General features: G+C 32.8%; 2 protein-coding genes across 2 annotated transcripts; both read right to left on the reverse strand.

The window, feature by feature from the left end:
- Positions 1-6,829: 6,829 nt before the first annotated feature.
- Positions 6,830-9,367, reverse strand: LOC140058954 (uncharacterized). Its single transcript, XM_072104749.1, has 2 exons — positions 9,315-9,367; positions 6,830-8,962 (listed from the first exon to the last, which is right to left on the reverse strand). The coding sequence occupies exon 2, from the start codon at positions 8,960-8,962 to the stop codon at positions 7,247-7,249; it is 1,716 nt and encodes a 571-aa protein (XP_071960850.1). The 5' UTR covers positions 9,315-9,367; the 3' UTR covers positions 6,830-7,246.
- Positions 9,368-12,925: 3,558 nt separating this feature from the next.
- LOC140059267 (uncharacterized) lies at positions 12,926-14,818 on the reverse strand. The gene is made up of 2 exons (XM_072105136.1): positions 14,796-14,818; positions 12,926-14,659 (listed from the first exon to the last, which is right to left on the reverse strand). The coding sequence occupies exon 2, from the start codon at positions 14,657-14,659 to the stop codon at positions 12,926-12,928; it is 1,734 nt and encodes a 577-aa protein (XP_071961237.1). The 5' UTR covers positions 14,796-14,818.
- Between the last annotated feature and the right edge of the window lie 7,446 nt (positions 14,819-22,264).

The raw sequence follows: 22,264 nt of genomic DNA on the forward strand, positions 1-22,264 counted from the left end.
TTATCTGGGTAGGACTGCTGTGAGTCCGTAGAGGGCCTTGTCCAATTTTCCTGATAAGCTTCAGGACGCATATAATTACATTTAAGTTTAAAATTTAATTTAAGATTAAAATTATTAGTTTACTAATTGCAAAATATTTTAGATTTTAAATTTTTATTTACAGATGGAACAACTTACAAACATTTAGGCTGCCGAAGTAGATATAATTATGAGTACTTATTTACGGAAGAAATGGAAAGTAAACATAAACTGTTAGATTCACCAGCAGAAGAGCGTCTGTTTCCAATAGAAAAATGTGCAATTGTTACTTTAAATTTTAGTAGAACAATCTTTGCACTTTCATCCTATGCATGTCTTAATTCGGTGAATGAGACGTACACGTATGACACGTACCTAAATGCAACCAGTACGTATGATTGCCAATGGAATTCGGAGAACGCTTTTGATATTTATACCTTGAACAACGGTAAGGTTTTATATCAAGAAGAGGGAGATGAAGATTCTAACTTCCTCACTGAATTTACAAGATATGAACAGATTTAATGACTGGCTCAGAATAGACCACATAATTAAAATATTGATAAAGAAGAACCAACTATATGTGTGGATGTGATTGATAAAATACAAAGCCAACCAACCCTATATTAATTATTGGTATAGACCAAACCCAACGTTACCTTAAGGGTTTTTGCTCTTATTTAGTTGGCTATCTTCTTTCTAGCAGCCTGACAGAACTCACACCAGTTATTAAATGTCTTTAATGTTATGGCTTCCACATCCCTCTACCTTTATTTTTCTTTCCAGTTGTGTCATCTGAGCTTGAAACATCCATTTGCATAGTGGTCAAGTTTTAGGCTGTGTTTTTTTTTCAGATATTGTTGATGGTCAGTGGGGGCCATGGAGCTCTGGAGGATGTAATCAGGATTGTGGTGGAGGTAATTCCACCGAAGCAAGATTTTGTGACAACCCACCAGTCTTTGATGGAGTTAACTGTACAGGAATTTCTGAAGTAGTGGTCAGTTGTAATGAGCATCTTTGTCCAACAACAACTGAAATGACAACAGAAGGTAATGTAATATTGCGGTACTTCTGCTGCTAGACACTAGTATAAGGAGGACACTTCTCTTTAAAAATTGTGTGGGGTGGAGGGCTTAGGAGTGTTTATTTAAACCCTTGAACCCTCTGGCTAGATATGTCTAACCAAACGTAGAACTACAGTGGCGGATCCTGTGGCTGGGGCCACTTCTTCCCCTTGGATCTGCCACTGAACTATATGGTTTAAAATATCTGCAAACCCACAACAGCTAATAACATCATTCATTGAATAAGTCATACAAATGTAGAAGGAATATGGTAAATGATAAATAATTTTATTTGTACAGATCCTTCGTTGAGTGTCTTGGACAGCATAAACTATTTGGAATCTCTCGTCGTTGGTGTGAACCGATTATGGAATGAAGAAGAAGTGAATAAATACATTGATGATGTCACCTCAGAAGCCAGTCAAATTATTGACCTTGATAATGCGGCAGAATGGCAACAGGTAGGTACTGGGGAGGTCTGCATTATACAGGTAGGTACTGGGGAGGTCTGCATTATACAAGTAGGTACTGGTGGGGGGCGGGGTCTGCATTGTTCAAAAAGTAGTTGTGATAAAAGCAGTTGTCTTTTGTGTGTGTTATGTTTATAACATTCACATTCATAATGTGTTTTTCCTTTGATTTCAAGGCAGATGATTCTGAAGTGATACATTTGATAGACATAATGGAGAAATTTGCCTTGGATCTTTTGACTGTAGGAAATTCATTTCATATTGTAAAGAAAAATTTAGGTAGGTTGCATAACAATAACTCTATCCTCTTCATGTATTATCAATCAATGAAGTCTTGATGTCACTCTATCCTCTTCATGGATTATCAATCAATGAAGTCTTGATGTCACTCTATCCTCTTCATGGATTATCAATCAATGAAGTCTTGATTTAATTTGTTATTATCCAACAGATATGTATGTCTCTAGTCATATAGTGAACTCTGATTTGGCAGAATCTGGATTACCAGTTAACCAGTTAGTCTCCTTGTCACCAACCAACTTCCAAAACCTGGAAACATCAGGTCAGTTGTAACTTCACTAAAGCAAATCACATTTAGATATGCATCAAAGTCCATTGCGGTTAGTATAACAGATATGCATTATCATGGTTAGTCCACAGTCAAATAAGTACCAATTAAGTACAAAAATAAGTAATTTAGGCAACACAAAATAAGTATGCATCGCACGCTACTAGTCAAGCTAGTGCTGCGGTCATACAGTGCTGCGATCAGATAAGCTCTACAGTCAGACAGTGCTGCGGTCAGATAGGGATGTGGTCAGACAATTGCTGGATCAGACAAGCTTTACAGTTAGACAGTGCTGTGGTCAGATAGGGATGTGGTCAGACAATTGCTGTGGTCAGATCAGCACTGTGGTCAGACAAGCGCTGTGATCAGACAATTGTTACGATCGGTTATACACATGCCAGAATGATTGTGTTATCTCAATCTCTATCACTTTATTTTATCACTTTTTTCTCTTGACAGTCGACTCTGAATTGGGTGTTGCTACTTTGCAGTTTAACAATATAGATATGTGGATCAAACCAACATCAAATATAACAGAGTAAAGTATACAATTAAACATCAGATGTATTTGTATTTATATACAGTAAATAAATGGCTTAATACATGATTAAGTAGTCGCGAAGGCTTCAAAGCTCTGTGTACACTATCAAATTAGTTTGACAAAACTGTGATGTGCCCCAATATGGTAGTAATATTCTCAAATATGGTAGTAATGACATCATGTCCATATATGGGCACATCACATTTTTTTGTCACATAAAGTTTGATAGTGTAGACAGAGCTTTAATCATAAGTTTCTTGTACACATTTTTTGTTGTTGCAATATGATAACACATCATCCATAATTGGAGCTAATTGTGCCAATAACATTGAAGTATTCTTTATTGTGATCATGTCATGATGTTACAAACATTTTTTCAGTTTCTTGAAGAAAATAACAAATATTTATTTGTTTTTTAAATAGGTCTGGAGATTCAAACTTTACTTTGATAAATAGCAAGTTGCTATCGATAGCAACGTATCCACATCTTACAACCATATTCACTGACATTGATGTCGAGTTAAAGCTTGTCAAACTTCACAATGAGACGAATGAAGAGAAAAAGATTGAACTGCTATGTTCGTTCCTGGACATCAACCAAACAAAGTGTGTTTGATTTAATCACGCAAGTAATATACTTTACTGTTTCAGGAATAAGGCCAGACTGAGGTATCAACCCTTTTTAAAGTATATAAGCCTCGCTTCATACAATTTGGAATTGAATATTAAGTTACCCACTTGCCCCAACGATAGGAGTGGAGTAGAGTAAGTGTACTTATGCTATGCCTACACTTTAATTGGTGTGTTCATCACAGTGCCAACAAAAAAATGTGCACAAGAAACTGATGATTAAAGCTCTGTCTACACTATCAAACTTCATGTGACAACAAAATGTGATGTGCCCATTTATGGACATGATGATGTCATATTATTACCATATTCGGGCATGTCACACTTTTTTAATCAAACTAGTTTGGTAGTGTTAGGCCTCATATTGCTTATGATTTTGATTTCCAAAATTGTTTAACTGCTTGGCAATGTTCGTAATTACACCTCTCTTCTTGACACCCCACTCTTCCAATCCAATACTATAACATTGATTATAAAATGGTTTGCATTGCAAGGTCTTCTGAGAATTTGTGGTCTCAACGTGGCTGTCATTTAATCAATTCTGACGGGCTCTATATCTTGTGTAAGTGTAATCATCTCACAGCATTTGGTGTCTTGATGCGAGTCACTGATGTCCCGGTAAGTAACATACGTTTTGATGATTAGGTATAATATTTGATTATTTAGTTCTTGACTTTATACCCATTTGAACTAATATCCAGGGGACAGCCTTGAGGGGACAGCCTTGAGGGGACAGCCTTGAGGGGACAGCCTTGAGGGGACTAGTAAATGCAAGGCAAGCTTTTTTACTTGATTCCCACTGCAATGTTTCCTGTATACAATGAATAGAGATGTTCTAATGAACTACTTAACTGAAGAAAGATTAACTTTGTAGACATTGAATTAGATGTTTCTCTCATCCATGTTCATAGCTTGTAGTGGAATTACGTTTTTAAAATTGTATACGTCCTTTAGGCACATGGATTATCAATAGTAATTTAATCTCTGTGGTAATCCCCCTAAAAGGCTGGGGCTATTTTGTAAAACAGTTCACTGGAGTAACCCCCTAATCGTCTCAAATGGTGAACTTGGTGCACACTGTGTACACTGGACCTATGGAGTATACAATAGTCCTTATCTGAGAAGACTTGAGACAGCCTTAAACCCATGCCAAAGTTGTTGGACAGACATATACACTCACATTACCAAAACTATTGCCTTACCTATGATAATATACATGCATTATTTTATGTGTTTGTTTCTAACAGATGGATCCAATACATGAGGAAATACTGAGCTGGATCACTACTGTGTGTTGCTACCTGTCACTCACTTGTCTTCTGGCTGCATTTGTCATATTTGTCTTATTCAGGTAAAAACTGTAGGCCTACTGGTGGCAACATTTTATTATGTATAATTTGTTGCAATGTATATAAAGGTGGTCACAATTCAATCTTATTTATTACTTATTAAATGAGAACCTCTTGTTCCAATCTCAAATTCAAATTGATTATAACTTAAGGCTGTCCTGTACACCGTTAAAGACCCCTCCCTACAATTTGTGACGTTTTGTAAAAATAATACATATATATTACTTTAAAAACATTAAACCAGGTCATTCCTTGTCTTAAATGTACGTTGTATGGTAAATTATGATAAAAAGTGAGAAACAATGCACTACCTAAGTAGCTCGCGGCGAATGACCTCTGGTGGATGGTCTTTAGGCCTAGCCTAGCTAGGCTTAGTTTTGTAGGCCTAGCTGGTAAACATCGGTAACGTACGAACATCGTACGCTAGCTATATACCTAGCCTGACGTTGTATAGTTGCTGCATTATTTGTCTTTCTATATTTGCCAGACTCCGTAGATACAAATTGTGGAAAGACCGGTATTTTTGCTGAAAAGTTAGGAATCTTCCATTTGCTTTGGCCTCACGATCGATCAAAAAGAAGGAAGAAACACAAAAATATCAATCCGCGCGAAAAAATTTATCGCAATAGGACCATATATTATTATTTTTACATTAAATATAGTTTGTGATCTTAAATTAGATCTAAAAAACGTAGGAAAGGGGTCTCTAATTTGCGCCATACAAAACCAATCTTCTTTATGGAGGAAGAGTGGAAAATGATTTTTAAAGTTAAAGAAAGTTTATTTCATTCTTTTTTGAATGAATTACCAACTAAAAATTAAACAGGAGGTAGCATTTTGTGTTGCCCTTAAATTTAACAGGAGGTAGCATTTTGTGTTGCCCTTAAATTTAACAGGAGGTAGCATTTTGTGTTGCCCTTAAATTGAAAAAAGCACTAGCGTGAATGTCACAAAATAATTATAAGAATAGGATTAAATTCTTCAAATAGTTTATAACAATTTTTCAGAAATTTACTTGGAGATCAGTTTATTATTCACAAAAACTTGATAGCATCTTTATTTTGTGCTCAACTTCTTTATGTCACCGGAATAGGAGCAACAAATAATGAGGTATGTTTATGTGTTCATTTGTTTTTAAAAGATAATTTGTGCTTCGCACAAATGAACCATAGTCAGACAAATATTTTAATTCTGGCCCTGCTTAATTTGTACCAAATTTATGAAAATATTTGTCATTAATATGTTAACTTGCTTATGTATGTTTACCAAATGCCAGATAACCTGATAAGGAACTGATTTGATGAGAAGGCATGGTGTCCAAGTAAGGGGTCCAATAAAGCGGACCAAGGGATTTTCAGTACAAAGACTAGAGACATTTGCTGAGATATAAATGTTAGTTAATGGTCTCATTGCAGATAGTGTGTAAATTGATTGCGATTTCTTTACATTTCTTTTACACTGTGTCATTTTGCTGGATGCTCATTGAGGGTGTTAACTTGTATTTTAAGTTGGTAAAAGTTTTCAATAACAACAACAGGTTTCCTTACTACTACATCATTGGATGGGGTAAGTCAATGTAGAATATTTGTGTTGTCCTGAAATTCCACTCTGTTGATATTCTTTGTTCAGCTAATGTGGTCTATACAAACTTTAATTAACGCAATTGCATCATCTCTAGATAATGTCCTGAGATTCCATTATCATACGAGGTAGATTAAAATTAATATGTCATGTAACGCAAAAAAGTGAGTGAAGTAAAACTGTTTATGGCCAACGTCTCGTCGTGAACGACAATGTCAATTAGTTTTACATTCATCTGAATGATGGATGAAACTAAGCCAGGACTGATTAAAGCACCTTGATTGGTTCTAACATTGATCAAAGGCTTCTCTTGTCCAGTGCCCACCTTGACCAGAGGAAAGGCATGGGCCAATACGTCTGAGGCAGATACTAGATGCAGGGGCTGCCATAAGATTTCAAATGCCTACCGGGACCCCAGCTCCACCAGCACCCGATATTCTCCCATCCAAGCTCATAACCAGGTCCAACATTGCTTAACTTTGGTAATCTGACAAGAACCGTTGTTCCAACATAAAGTAAACTATGCTTAAAGTAAATATACTATATATTTACAGTTCAAATGAAAAACCAGAAATTATTAAAACGGACAGAATAAAAATGTGCAAGTGTTCGGTTCAAAATCTTTTATTAGTCTAGTTAATTTTTAGGATAAAGTAATTGGGAACATTAATGTGCATGTAATTTCTTACAAAGGCAAAAAAAAAATTATACTAAAAACAACAACCTAAAAAAATAATAATGTTTTTGGCCGGACCGATTTTGCTGTGACATATACACCAGTTTTTATATATGATTTTAAAGATTCTGATTTAATTTTTCCAGATACTATAAAGTTTTGATTTTAATAATATTAAACATGTTAGCATACTCTAATTTCATTAACATAAGTATAATTTTTAAACATATAACTAGTTATGTATTGACCCTGGAATTTTGTGCTACAAATTCACCTGATTCAATAACTTATGACGTTGCTATACAACCATCTAAGTTTAATAATACATCTATACTCCTTTCTGCTTTGTTTAATAATTGAATATTTTAACACTGTTATCTTTATCAGCTACTGCTATCATTTGTGGTCTGTTGGAAATTACAGTGATTCCAGCTGGATTTTTTAGTGCATCATTAAAATCATTTATTCGTTTTAAGAAGATACCATTTCTGTCAAATAACTGCAGTTTATTCATACTGGATATTATTATGTTTTCATTCATGTCCGTTACTATAGCACAAGGATACAAAACATTTCCATCTTCTTTACCTTTATTTACAAGAATTTTAACTAAAGTACCATTTGCATCAAACACTTGTATTCTATGATGACTACGGTCAGTAACCATTAAATGACCACCTCTGGTTAAAGTGATATCATATGGATGGAATTTACCTGCACCCTGGAATCCTATCTTACCCAACATGCTGCCATCCTCAACATTAAATTTACAAACACAATGAAGGTGAATGTCTGCAACATACAGAACTTCATTTTTTACCTTCAAACCCATCGGCCATTCTAATATTCCCTTACCAAATTGAGTATGCTCTTCAAATTTATTATTAAGCATCACAACCATCTTTCTTTGTATATCACTGTACACAATGTGACCATTACCCATGTTATGCATTCTACTGATCATGGCATTTTGTGCCAGTTTGATATTGGCAACAAATTCACCTGATTTGGTAAACTTCAATAACTCATTGCAGTCACTTGATACTAATAAACAACCATCTGAGTCTAACACTCCATCTGATATTTTGTATTCAATATGTTTGTGTGCTGCAATGGTTTGTACTAGTCCTATTGGTTCTACTTTGATTTTCACTGGTGTTCCTTTAAAGTGTGCTACTCCAGCAGTGACCTCCATCTTCCAGTCACCTACCTTATCACATCTTCCTTTTATTCTGTACTCTCCATTTCCCATGTCTTCTACCTCAGTGGCAGTTTTTTCACCTGATGGAGTTATCAGAGTAGCAGCTACTTTACATGTATCATTTTTATCCAGACATTCTGCTTTCACTACAAATGTTTGTTCCTTTGATACTGTAATGGATCTATCATCTTTGTCAAGGATGAACCTGTTATCAACACTTGCGATTTCACCAAGGCCTTTTGTTAGCGCATCATCCAGTTCGATATTAAATGTGAAGTTTGGTTTGAGATTATTTCCACAAGATGAGTATCTGGAATTCATTTCCTTTATGTTTTGGTTGACTGCATGGATATTTGTATTGATATCATCAAGTGTTTTTGTCTTTTCTGGTTTGTTCATTGTTTCTAAACTTGACCTCTTCAGACTTTGCACTTCCATTTGATGTGATTCTAGCTCTTTCACTTGACCTTCGATGGCATCATTCCTTTGCTTACATACATCTTCAAGATCCAACAATAGTTTTTTTGTTTCTTCTTCAACTTTAGAAACAATAGTTTCTTTATGCATGTTAATAACATCTCTGATCATCTTTACATGTGATTCAAAGTCTGCTTTGTCATCCATTATAGAATGAAATGTATTCTCTAATTCCTGTTTGACATCTTCAGCTGACCTGATCACTTCTGTTACTTGTTTGTTAAATGCTTCTATAGCATCACTCATTCCTATCATATCATGATGATCTTTATAACAGCTCATAACGCATTTCTTACATACACTTTTTGTACAAGTTGTACAAAATCTTTCTACTGTGTTATCTGGATGGTCTTGGCAACAAGTACCTTTTACTTCTTGACTTGACATCTGTAAAATACAGTATGCAAATACGGTTCTGGTTTTAATTAACAGGCCCATTAACAGGGTGTGGGGAGAGGGAGGGGTTCAAGGGGTTCGAACAAACCCCACCATTTGCTAGCTGGCTGTGCTTGGCAAAAAAATAATAGAGAAAAAAGAATAAAAAGCAATTAAAAAGAAAAAGTTAATTAGATATTTAAAAAATGTAAGAAAGCACAGAGGAGTATAAAGTAGAGGGGAGAATTGAGGCCCCGTCTGCCTATAGAGTGTCTGAGTACATTTGAAAAATTGTAGTTTGTGTCCACAATCACTTTTATTTGCACCCTAAACTAAATAACAATGTTAAATATAGTTTATTTACCTTATTTCTTGAATGTCTTCTTCTTGCATAGACAACATACACTATGGGCACGGTGGCTTCACAATGAATGACGTTGCATTTAGTACTTCCTTTATTATCAACAATAGGACTTCCTGATATACTATGACATGCCAGTACGGTCATAATTATATCTAGTTTATAATCATTACACAAAACTACCTATCAAGTATATTACCATAATTTTTAGGGCCGACCTTGATAATTCTTTTACAACTGGTTATTTAGTAATTTATTATATTTTTTATAGATTTGAAATAAAAATAACCTTATGAAGGACATCTGTAATTTAGACCTAGATATAGTTTACATAGCACTTACATCATGTTTTCCCATCAAGTCATCTGGAAGATTTTTAAAACCCAACATATTGTACTACAAAACAAATAAATATATATGTACAAAAGCATTGATATATCAATGGCCATGGTGTTTTACTCACTGAGATAGCCGTTATTTTTTAAATACATTATGATCCAAGGATAGCTGTAATTAATTAAAACTTCATTGATGCGATCAGTCAATACTTTTGTTCGGCTGCCGAAACTAAACACTGTTTGAATTTGGTGGCTCGGCAAATGTCAATCTTCAGATAAGGTTATACAATGTTATGTTGAGAATATTTAGAAATACACGCGCAACAAAATTCGTGGAAAGAAAAAAGAATAAGATAGAAGAAAAAAAAGATCCTGACAATAACAAGTGGTTATACACCAATGGCGGATAACCAATAATTGTTTGTGAATGCAATACAACCACCATTTTTACTAGTTCAAACTAAAATTGCAAATACTGTTATTTTTGTAGCCTTTTGATATTGAACATCTAATCAAAATAGATAGGTTGAGTTAAAATGAAATGAATTACTCCAAGTAGCAAGGAAAGGTTAGACAACTTTACCTTATTTTGTTCTTCTTGTCCAGTGCCCACCTTGACCAGAGGAAAGGCATGGGCCAATACGTCTGAGGCAGATACTAGATGCAAGGGCTGCAATAAGAGTCAGCAGTGCTGATTTCAAATGCCTAGCGGGACCCCAGCTCCATATACAGCACACGATATTCCCAGATGGTCTCCCATCAAAGTTCTAAACAGGCCCAACATTGCTTAACTTCGGTGATCTGACGAGAACCGGTGTTCCAACGTGAAGTGTGCTTAAAGTAAAATATACTAAATATTACAGTTCAAACGAAAAACCAGAGATTATTAAAATGGGCAGAATAAAAATGTGCAAGAAACATAAATGGGTGTTCAGTTCAAAATCTTTTATTAGTCTAGTTAATTTGTAGGATAAAGTAAATTAGGAAAATTAAGGTGCGTGTAATTTCTTACAAAGGAAAAAAAAATATGATCAACAACTTAAAAAAATAATAATGTTTTTGGTAGGACCGATTTTGCCGTGACATATACACAAGTTTCACATTTAATTTTTTCAGATACTATAAAGTTTTGATTTTAATAATATTAAACATGTTAGCATACTCTAATTACATTAACATAAGTATAATTTTTAAACATATAACTAGTTGTGTATTGACCCTGGAATTTTGTGCCAATTTTATATTGGCTACAAATTCAGCTGAATCAGTAACTTATTACGTTGCCTAATATACCACCATCTGATTCTACATCTGTACTCCTTTCTGCTTTGTTTAATAATTTAATATTTTAACACTGCTATCTTTATCAGCTACTGCTATGGTTTGTGGTCTATTAAAAATTACAGTGATTCCAGTTGGATACTTTAGTCCATCATCAAAATCATCTATTCGTTTTAAGAAGATACGATTTCTATCAAATAACTGCAGTTTATTCATACTGGATATTATTATGTTTTCATCCATGTCCGTTACTATAGCACAAGGATAGAAAACATTTCCATCTTCTTTGCCTTCACTTGCAAGTGTTTTAACAAAAGTACCATTTGCATCAAACACTTGTATTCTATGATTACGACGGTTAGTAACCATTAAATGACCACCTCTGGTTAAAGTGATATCATGAGGATGGAATTGACCTGCGCCCTTGAATTCTATCTTACTCAACAGGCTGCCATCCTCAACATTAAATTTACAAACACAATGAAGGTGAATGTCTGCAACGTACAGAACTTCATTTTTTACCTTCAAACCCATCGGCCATTCTAATATTCCCTTACCAAATTGAGTGGATTCTTTAAATTTATCATTAAGCATCACAACAATCTGTCTTCCTGTATCACTGTACACAATGTGACCATTACCCATGTTATGCATGCTACTGACCATGGCATCTTGTGCCAATTCAATATTGGCAACAAATTCACCCGATTTGGAAAACTTTAATAACTCATTACAATAGCTTGATACTAATATACAACCATCTGAGTCTAACACTACATCTGATATTTTATGTTCCTTATTATCTACTCTGTGTACATTTATGTTATCAATGGTATGTACAAGTCCTATTGGTTCTACTTTGATCTTCACTGGTGAACCTTTAAAGTGTGCTACTCCAGCAGTGATCTCCATCTTCCAATTACCTTCCTTATCACATCTTCCTTTTATTCTATACTCTCCACTTCCAATGTCTTCTACCTCCATGTTAGTTTTTTCACCTGATGGAGTTATCAGAGTAGCAGCTACTTTACATGTATCACTTTTATCCAGACTTTCTGCTTTAACTTAAAGTTTACTTTGTTAGTTTAATGGATCTATCATCTTTGTTAATGATGAACCTGTTATCAACACTTGTGATTTCACCAAGGCCTTTTGTGAGAGCATCATCCAGGTCTGTATTAAATCTAAAGTTTGGTTTAAGATTGGTTGTGCAAGATAAAAATATGGAATTCATTTTCTTGACGTTTTGTTTTACTGCATTGATATCAGTCTTGATATCATTAAATGTTTTCGTCTTCTCTGGTTGGTTCATTGTTTCTGAACTTGACGTCTTCAGACTTTGCACTTCCATTTGGTGTGATTCTAGCTCTTTCACTTGACCTTTAATGGCCTCATTCTTTTGCTTACATACATTTTCAAGATCCAACAATAGTTGTTTCGTTTCTTCTTCAATCTTAGAAACAATGGTTTCTTTATGCATATTAATAACATCTCTGATCATCTTTACATGAGATTCAAAGTCTGCTTTGTCGTCCATTATAGAATGAAATGTATTCTCTAATTCTTGCTTGATATCTTCAGCTGACCTGATCACTTTAGTTACTTGTTTGTTAAATGCATCTATAGCAATACTCATTCCTATCATATCATGATCTTCTTTATAACAACTCATAAGACATTTCTTACATATTGATTAAGTAATATATTCAAGCAAAGAAAAGTTATACCATATATTTGAATATTAAATAATATTTAACAAGTTAATTTTATTCATATATTTTAATGAAAATAACTTTCAATTATACCTACAGTATAAGTAATTTAATCAAACCAGAGGAAGCTTATAAACAATGTCATATAGTGTATTAATCTTATACTTAAGAAATAATAACAAAGCAAATGAATAATAAATTCATTCATTCTGAAGACTCTATTTTATTATTTATTAATTATGAAAATTGATGGTTCATTAAAATTATAGTAATTTCATATGTTTTAGAAATAGAATATTTTAACATTGTTATCTTTATAATCAAATACTGCTATTGTTTGTGGTCTGTTAGAAATTACAATGATTCTAAATGGATATTTTAGCCCATCATCATCAGTATCTATTCGTTTCAAGAAAACACCATTTTTGTCAAATAATTGTACTTTATTATCACTGGATACTATTATATTTTCATCCTTGTCCGTTTCTATAGCACAGGGGTGGATAACTTTCCCATCGTTCGGACCTTTACTTACAAGTGTTTTTGTAAAGGTGCCATTTGCATTGATCATTTGGATTCTACTACTACTCCATTCAGTAACCAGTAAATGTCCTTCCCTGGTTAAAGTCACATCATTTGGGCAATCAACGTCATTTCTATTCTCTAAAAATATCTTACCCAATAGACTACCACCATCAATATCAAATTTACAAACACAATTAGCTTTAATATCTACAACATACAAAACTTGTGTTTTATTGTTTACTGTCAAACCTAGTGGACGTTTCAATATTTTTTTACCAAATTGCATACACTCTTCAAATTTATCATTAAGCATCACAACAATATTCCTTTGCCTATCACTGTACACAATATGACCATTACCCATGCTATGCATTTTACTAACCTTGGCATTTTCTGCCAGTTTAATATTGGCAACAAATTTACCTGATTTGGTAAACTTCAATAACTCATTACAGTCACTTGATACTAATATACAACTATCGGAGTTGAACACTACATCTGATACCCCATACCAGATTTGTTTGTGTGTTGCTATTTTAATGTTATCTATAAGTCCAAGTGGTTCAACTTTGATATTCACTGGTGAACCTTTAAAGTGTGCTACTCCAGCAGTGATCTCCATCTTCCAGTCACCTTCCTTATCACATCTTCCTTTTATTCTATACTCTCCACTTCCCATGTGTTCTACCTCTGTGGCAGTTTGTTTACCTGATGGAGTTATCAGAGTAGCAGCTACTTTACATGTATCACTTTTATCCAGACTTTCTGCTTTCACTTCAAATGTTTGTCCCTTTGATACTGTAATGGATCTATCATCTTTTTCAATGATGAACCTGTTATCAACACTTGTGATTTCACCAAGGCCTTTTGTTAGAGCATCATCCAGGTCTGAATTAAATGTCACGTTTGGTTTAAGATTATTTGCACAAGATAAATATTGGGAATTCATTTCCTTTACATTTTTTTTAACTTCATTGATATTTGTATTGAAATCATCAAGTGTTTTTGTTTTTTCTGGTTGGTTCATCGTTTCTGAACTTGACCTCTTCAGACTTTGCAATTCCATTTGGTGTGATTCTAGCTCTTTCACTTGACCTTCAATGGCATCATTCTTTTGCTTGCATACATTTCCAAGATCCAACAATAGTTTTTTGGTTTCTTCTTCAACTTTAGAAACAATAGTTTCTTTATGCATTTTAATAACTTCTTTGATCTTCTTTACATGTGATTCAAAGTCTGCTTTGTCGTCCATTATAGAATGAAATGTATTTTCTAATTCTTGCTTGATATCTTCAGCTGACCTGATCACTTCAGTTACTTGTTTGTTAAATGCATCTATAGCATCACTCATTGTTAAGATGTCATGGTGGTCTTTATAACAACTCATAATGCATCTCTTACATACTCTTTTAGTACAAGTTGTACAAAATCTTTCTACTGTGTTATCTGGATGGTCTTGGCAACAAGTACCTTGCACTTCTTGACTTGACATCTGTAACATTACAAAAGAATGCAAACAATTAATTTTACATTGTGAAGTATTAGTAAAATTTATGATTTCCTAATTTTAACTAATATTTAATTACATCTAATTATTATACGAAACTTAGAATAGGCCTACAACTTACCTTATTTCCGATCCTTACCTTCACAGACAATATTCAGTTAGCGATATAAGTGCGATTTACAATTGATATTTTTGTGTGGTATGCTGACTTCTTTCAAAGTATATACAAATTACCAAAGCATAAAAAGATTTCTCATCCGTAAAATTTGAACTTCTAATAGATGAATAGATTGTTTAACTGTTATTGCATACAACAACAATAGTGAAATCATTGAGGAAACAAAATATAATATAGCCTATGCCTACTGTAGGCTTGCTGTTTCAGCAATCGTTTCATTCTCCTTTTCTTACTTTACATTTATTTTAAATAATTTTGAAGCGGATTACAAATGCAGACTTCAAACATGCAATTTATTACCATTATGTTATAGGCGTCACTTTGTCTTATTTCTTTTTAAGTTATTCAATTCTAATTTAATTATTACTGACAATTTATTTAATATTTGTAATCCACATGTTACTTGTAGCTCTTCTTCTGTTGATACTCTTTTTGAAATTTGTTGCTGCAGAACAGATTGTTCTTTTCAATCATATATCCCACGTGTTACCAGAATTTGGAATAACTTTACCCGGTGAAATTTGTACCCTATAGATATATCTCAGAAACATCTACAAAACAATGCGCCGACTGAATAAATGTTACGGTTCAGTCTGCCAATTTACAAATATTCTCTTCCAGCCCTGGACGTCTATAACGTTATATGGATATTTTTTTACGATGAAATGGGATCTCAATTTTAATTTAATGGCAGAAAAAACATTTAGTCCTGTATGATGATGTCATGATGATCTTTAAAACAACTTGTAATACATTTCTTGTATACACTTATAACAGAATTTATTTTATGGATATTTTTCCCCATAGTGAAAAAAATGTAAATAATCAACCAATTATTAAACCAAATTGTCAGTAAATAATAATGGTCATACTTGCAGATTCAGCAATGCTTTGTTTGCTAAATATTCTTTATGACATCGGATCAATTGGTTGGGATTCGGTTCCCCCTTCAATATATGGGTTGAATGACTATGTTTTTAAAGATTTTCAGTGGGTAGTGCGTCTCACGTTTGGTACTGTATTATTTGTTGATTCCAACTATACCTCAATGTGTGACAGATATTTAGTATACAAATAATGAATGAAGAACAGGAAGCAGGCCATTAAAAAGGCAGTGCTCCAACTTTAGATGCAGAGTAGAACAGTTATAGACTGCGCACACAACACATACTTTTATTTCTGAACTTGATCAGTCAACAATATTGTTTGTTGTCTGTCCATCAATAATGTGTCTGTAGTAATACGGGATATTACAGGGCATGGTCGGATGTCACAAAAAGAAACGGCAAAGCACTGTTGGGTTCATATGATTTTATTTGAATACCAAGAAATACAGCAAAACGAAAAAAAAATACCTTTTTCTGAGGCTTAATGAACGTTGTTCAGTCAATCAGATCTCAAGATAAACTGACGAAATTTAGGATAAAACTGTCACAACTGGACACAAACATAGCCCCACAGAACTTAGGAACTTCCTGTTTGTGTGTTAATTGGTCACCATAGTCCATTTCAACTTTTGCCATGGACAAACACTGATTGATTTAATGTTACTGATAATTAAGAAAACAGTCCGAACACTTTACTTTAATGAAAATATTACTTCGCAGGTTCCATACTTTGAACTTAACAATTAAATTGCAGTCATTTGGGTACTGTTAATGATTAAAACACACATATTCTTTTAAATCGTGATTCAGTCAATTATAGTTTTTAAAAGGAGCTTACACCTGTCCCTCTGTGTAAATACCAAAGTCACCTCATGGTTACTCTAAATATTGATTTGTAGTGTAATAATCTTTATCATTTCACTACATGTCTATTTGTTTGGAAAAAAAACAACCTAATTATCAAGGATATCTGTTAGTTTATACCTAATATAGTTTACTATACTTGTTTTTTTATGCCATCATTCTTTTGCTTACATACATTTTCAAGATCCAACAATAGTTGTTTCGTTTCTTCTTCAATCTTAGAAACAATAGTTTCTTTATGCATGTTAATAACATCTCTGATCATCTTTACATGTGATTCAAAGTCTGCTTTGTCGTCCATTATAGAATGAAATGTATTCTCTAATTCTTGCTTGACATCATCAGCTGACCTGATCACTTCTGTTACTTGTTTGTTGAATGCATCTATAGCATCACTCATTTCTATGATGTCATGATAATCTTTATAACAACTCATAAGACATTTCTTACATACTCTTTTTGTACAAGTTGTACAAAATCTTTCTACTCTGTTGTCTGGATGAGCTTCACATCCCCTACCTTGTACTAAGTTTTGACTTGACATCTGTAACATTACAACAGGATGCAAACAATTAATTTTCTGTTATGAAGTTAAATAACATTTATGGTTTCTGGCTTCAACTAATTTATATAATTACATTTTTAACTGTAATACTTAGCATACAACATACAGTACCTTGTTTTAAATGTAATTACTGCTGAAGCTTTAATACAATTTAAATCTTACCTTCACAGACAAAATATGTTAGCAATGTTGGGTGTGAAATGCATATTTTGATATGGTATTCTAACTTCTTTTCAAAGTCTATACAAAATACCGATTTCTCATCCGTTAAGTTTGAACTTGGACATAATAGATGAATATATTGTTGAAACAGTTATTACATATGACAAATGAAATAATTGAGGAAATAATAATTCAAATATATATATTTAGTCTTATGATTATTAGTATTATTGTGCTGTTGAATAAAAATGAGACATTAAAGTTCAGCAATTGTTGCATTCTTCTTTTCTAATTTTATATGTTGCGAAATGTCTTATGAATTCATTAATCAAAAATTTAAATCACAGGAACACTAAATTTATTTCAATTCAATATTTAACAGTTAATTATAAACAAAACAATCAGATTTATACTTTTTTAATTATTTTTTTCATGCATTTTTGTAATCCTAATAAAATAATTTTAAAGATGTATATTGTCCCCAAAAACATGGAAAATAAACATTAATTAAATCAGACTTTGAATGTGTTATTTTGTAGTTTTGATAAATTAGTCACTTCCTTAGAAAAAAAAACGAAATGTCAAAATAAATGGTTAAATTCAACCCATTGACTGGCAGCCAATTTGACCATTTTTTACTTTAAATTACAGTTTTTTTTTCAGGTAAATACATTTTTTTGGATCCAATTTTTTGTTAAAGTGGATAACTATTATGTTACATAAAAATGTTATATTCAACAAAAATGTTGTTAAGAATTTTTTTCAGGTGGACAATACATCTTTAAACAAACTGTATTAATTTAAATAACACAAATCATATAACATGCAGTAGGGTAACAGTAATTTCTGATTGGTCAATAAACATTATAACATCACTGGCGTTAATGATACGACTTTTTATTTCTTAGGTATCCGTGACTGGAACAGGCTCCCCAATTCACTCAAATCAATACAAAATAATGCAACCTTCAAAATAAAACTTAAAGAATATTTTAATAATGAACAGCTTGGAATTTCAGTTTAATTAAGTTATTTTTAATATTGTTTTTTGATGTTATCTTGTCTTGTATGTATTTTCTTGTTTTTTCATTTTTACTGAGTCATACTTAATGATAATTGTACTAGGCCCAACCACTCACTTTTCAGTCATTACGGATTGGACCCCATTGGAAATAAGTTTACTTTTTTGTCGACTTAATGGGTTATTCTCTTTTATACATTGTATATTTTAACTTTTATGTATGAATATCGAATAAAATCAATCAATCAATCACTGCCTCCCAGCACCACACCGCATCCATCATTTATATATCTATATAGCCAGATATATTTGAGTTAATTATGACTGCTCTTTGAGGTTTGTTTTTGTATCATAAAAGGCCTGAACATTTTATAAATATTTTCAGATTCCAAAGCTATTGCTGTTGTTGCCTTTGGATATTCAAAATATGAAATTACATTAAATATTAAAAGATTTGAGGGTATAAATATAATAAATTATAAAAGATATACACTAAGAAAAAAGAACACCATTAAAACTATACAATTAAATAACTAACGTTATTATGATGGAACTCTGCATGTATGTTGAATACTTTTGCCACAAAATAAGTACTGTCCCTATAATACTGAATCAGAGCCATATATATAAAGAGTTACAACATTGAAAATTAGAAGCCATTTTTGTGTCAAAGAATTCGCACGCTGAGGGCGCGCGCGTCTCTTTTGTATAGCGTTTTCCTGTAGTTCCATGCATTATTTTTAGATTTTGTTGTTAATGAAATAACGCTTAGATTCCGTTTTTATTTTAGTAAATAAAGTTATTAATGGTATTAATTTGGTAACATATATATATTGTGTCTATAATAACAAAAGAATAAATGCTAGGGCCTACATGCAAGTCAGGATACATCAAAGCATGAACCAATACAAAAAACACACAAATTCACCCCTCTTTTTATACAGTATATGGCTCTCTGTGTGTTTTTGACACAAACTTTCAGAGACTCGTTCATCATTTCATTTGTAATAATTTGCCTTTATTATTTTAATATTGTTCATACCTATTCAATATATTAACAAATATATCCACGACACTTTATTATTTTATTTAGTCATCAAAGCATGCATTATGAATTGAAAATATTACATAATTGTTATTAATGGGACGTAGTTATGGGATGTTTTGTTCCAAAATCAATCAATCGAACGTTATAATGTACTAGCGTACGCGCGCGCAATATTCTTTGGCGCAAGTGGTTCTGTACGCTGTGCACGTCGATATTCCACCGTAAAATGTGCAATTACATTTTTTTTAATATAAGAAAAAGTTTAAAGTAATTTCTTGCTCCTATACTTTACATGCATTAACGGAGACAAGTTTGACACATTTTGATCTGCATATCACGTGACTATAATCCAATGTCGTAACTCTTTATATATATGGCTCTGTACTGAATTATCATATACTGCCCTCTCCTGTTCAATAAGATATGAATAAAAGGACACAACATGCTCTTGTATAGTCTGATTATAATTGTGTATCCACAAAACACGTCCACACTCAATACATGACTTAGATAGAAACTACCACGCTGCTGTATAGTCTGATTGTCAAGTGTCCACAAAACACGTCCACACACAATACATGACTTAGAAACTACCACACTGTTGTATAGTCTGATTGTCAAGTGTCCACAAAACACGTCCACACACAATACATAACTTAGAAACTACCACGCTGTTGTATAGTCTGTTTAATATTGTGTGTTTACAAAACATGTCCACACACAATACATGACTTAGAAACTAACACGCTGTTGTATAGTCTGTTTAATATTGTGTGTTTACAAAACATGTCCACACACAATACATGACTTAGAAACTAACACGCTGTTGTATAGTCTGATTGTCAAGTGTCCACAAAACATGTCCACACACAATACATGACTTAGAAACTACCACACTGTTGTATAGTCTGATTGTCAAGTGTCCACAAAACATGTCCACACACAATACATAACTTAGAAACTACCACGCTGTTGTATAGTCTGTTTAATATTGTGTGTTTACAAAACACGTCCACACACAATACATGACATAGAAACTAACACGCTGTTGTATAGTCTGATTGTTAAGTGTCCACAAAACACGTCCACACACAATACATGACTTAGAAACTAACACGCTGTTGTATAGTCTGATTGTTAAGTGTCCACAAAACACGTCCACACACAATACATGACTTAGAAACTAACACGCTGTTGTATAGTCTGATTGTTAAGTGTCCACAAAACACGTCCACACACAATACATGACTTAGAAACTAACACGCTGTTGTATAGTCTGATTGTTAAGTGTCCACAAAACACGTCCACACACAATAATAAGCAGCACATGAAATAACATTCTAAACAATGGTTATTTTGAGGTCATTTAATGTTGACTTTGCTATGACTTGATTACAATACAATACAAATCGTTTGAAAATGTTACGAGGAATACAGTAGTATGAATAAAATAGAATAGACACCTCCCTTGAATAAAGGCCCCCAAAAGACCCACCTGAACAATAAGCGTTTATTCGGTTTAAATACAGTATAGATATTGTAGTGTTCAAATAAATACAGTATAGATATAATATTGTAGTGTTCAAATAAAGTTATCATATATATGAAAGGTGAATAATTAATTATTATATTCAAATAAAGTAAAGTTAGATATATAATATTTGAATATTAAATAATATTGAGCATGTGAATTTTAATTAGGTATGAAATTTACATAAATATAACATTAATTCTCAAACATAATATAACTACAGTACAGCATGTGATTATTATTTAATTAATAAAATTTACATATAATTTATATGAAAATAGAGATTCATTAATATACAAAAGTAATTTAAATTAAATGAATATTCATCTATGAAGTTTGCATGCTTATAACTACAGTATTACATACTTCCATAAATACATACTATCAACAAGTAACTTAATAAAGAAATAAAAACCGTACCGTACATAATATTTTTATAAAAAAAATGATAGTGATTTGTGTAGACAATTTTAGTAATTAAATATTTTAACATTGTTAACATCGAAATCAGCTACTGCTATCGTTTGTGGTCTGTTAGAAATTACAGAGATTCCAATAGGATATTTTAGTCCATCATCAGCAGTATCTATTCGTTTTAGGAAAACACCATTTTTGTCAAATAATTGTAGTTTTTTCCCACTGGATACTATAATGTTTTTATTCATGTCTGTTACTATAGCATGAGGATACTTAACTTTCCCATCTTCTTCACCTTCATTTACAAGTGTTTCAAAGATACCATTTTCATTTAATATTTGTATTCTATGTTTATTACGATCATTAACAATTACACGACCTTTCCCTGATAAAGAGACAGCACTTCTGGATTTCTTTTCACCTGTACTCTGTAAGACAATCTTATCCAACAGCATACCATCCAAAATGTCAAACTTCCAAACACAATGAGCAGTACCATCTGCAACATACAGAACTTGTGTTTCATTGTTTACCGTCAACCCCAGTGGCCATTTTAATATTCCTTTACCAAATTGAGTGCACTCTTCCAATTTATCATTAAGCATTACAACAATAAGTCTTCCTACATCACTATACACAATGTGACCATTACCCATGTTATGCATTCTACTGACCTCAGCATTTCGTGCCAATTGAATGTTGGCAACAAATTCACCTGATTTGGTAAATTTCATCAACTCATTACAATAGTTTGATAGTAATAAACAACCATTGGAGTCCAATACAACATCTGATACTGCAAATCTTCTTCTATACACTGCTATGCCAATGGTATGTACAAGTCCTAGAGGTTCCACTTTGATCTTCACTGGTGAACCTTTAAAGTGTGTTACTCCAGCAGTGATCTCCATCTTCCA

Source organism: Antedon mediterranea, chromosome 9 (genome assembly GCF_964355755.1).
Source record: "Antedon mediterranea chromosome 9, ecAntMedi1.1, whole genome shotgun sequence".
In the NCBI taxonomy this organism is placed as follows: Eukaryota; Metazoa; Echinodermata; class Crinoidea; order Comatulida; family Antedonidae; genus Antedon; species Antedon mediterranea.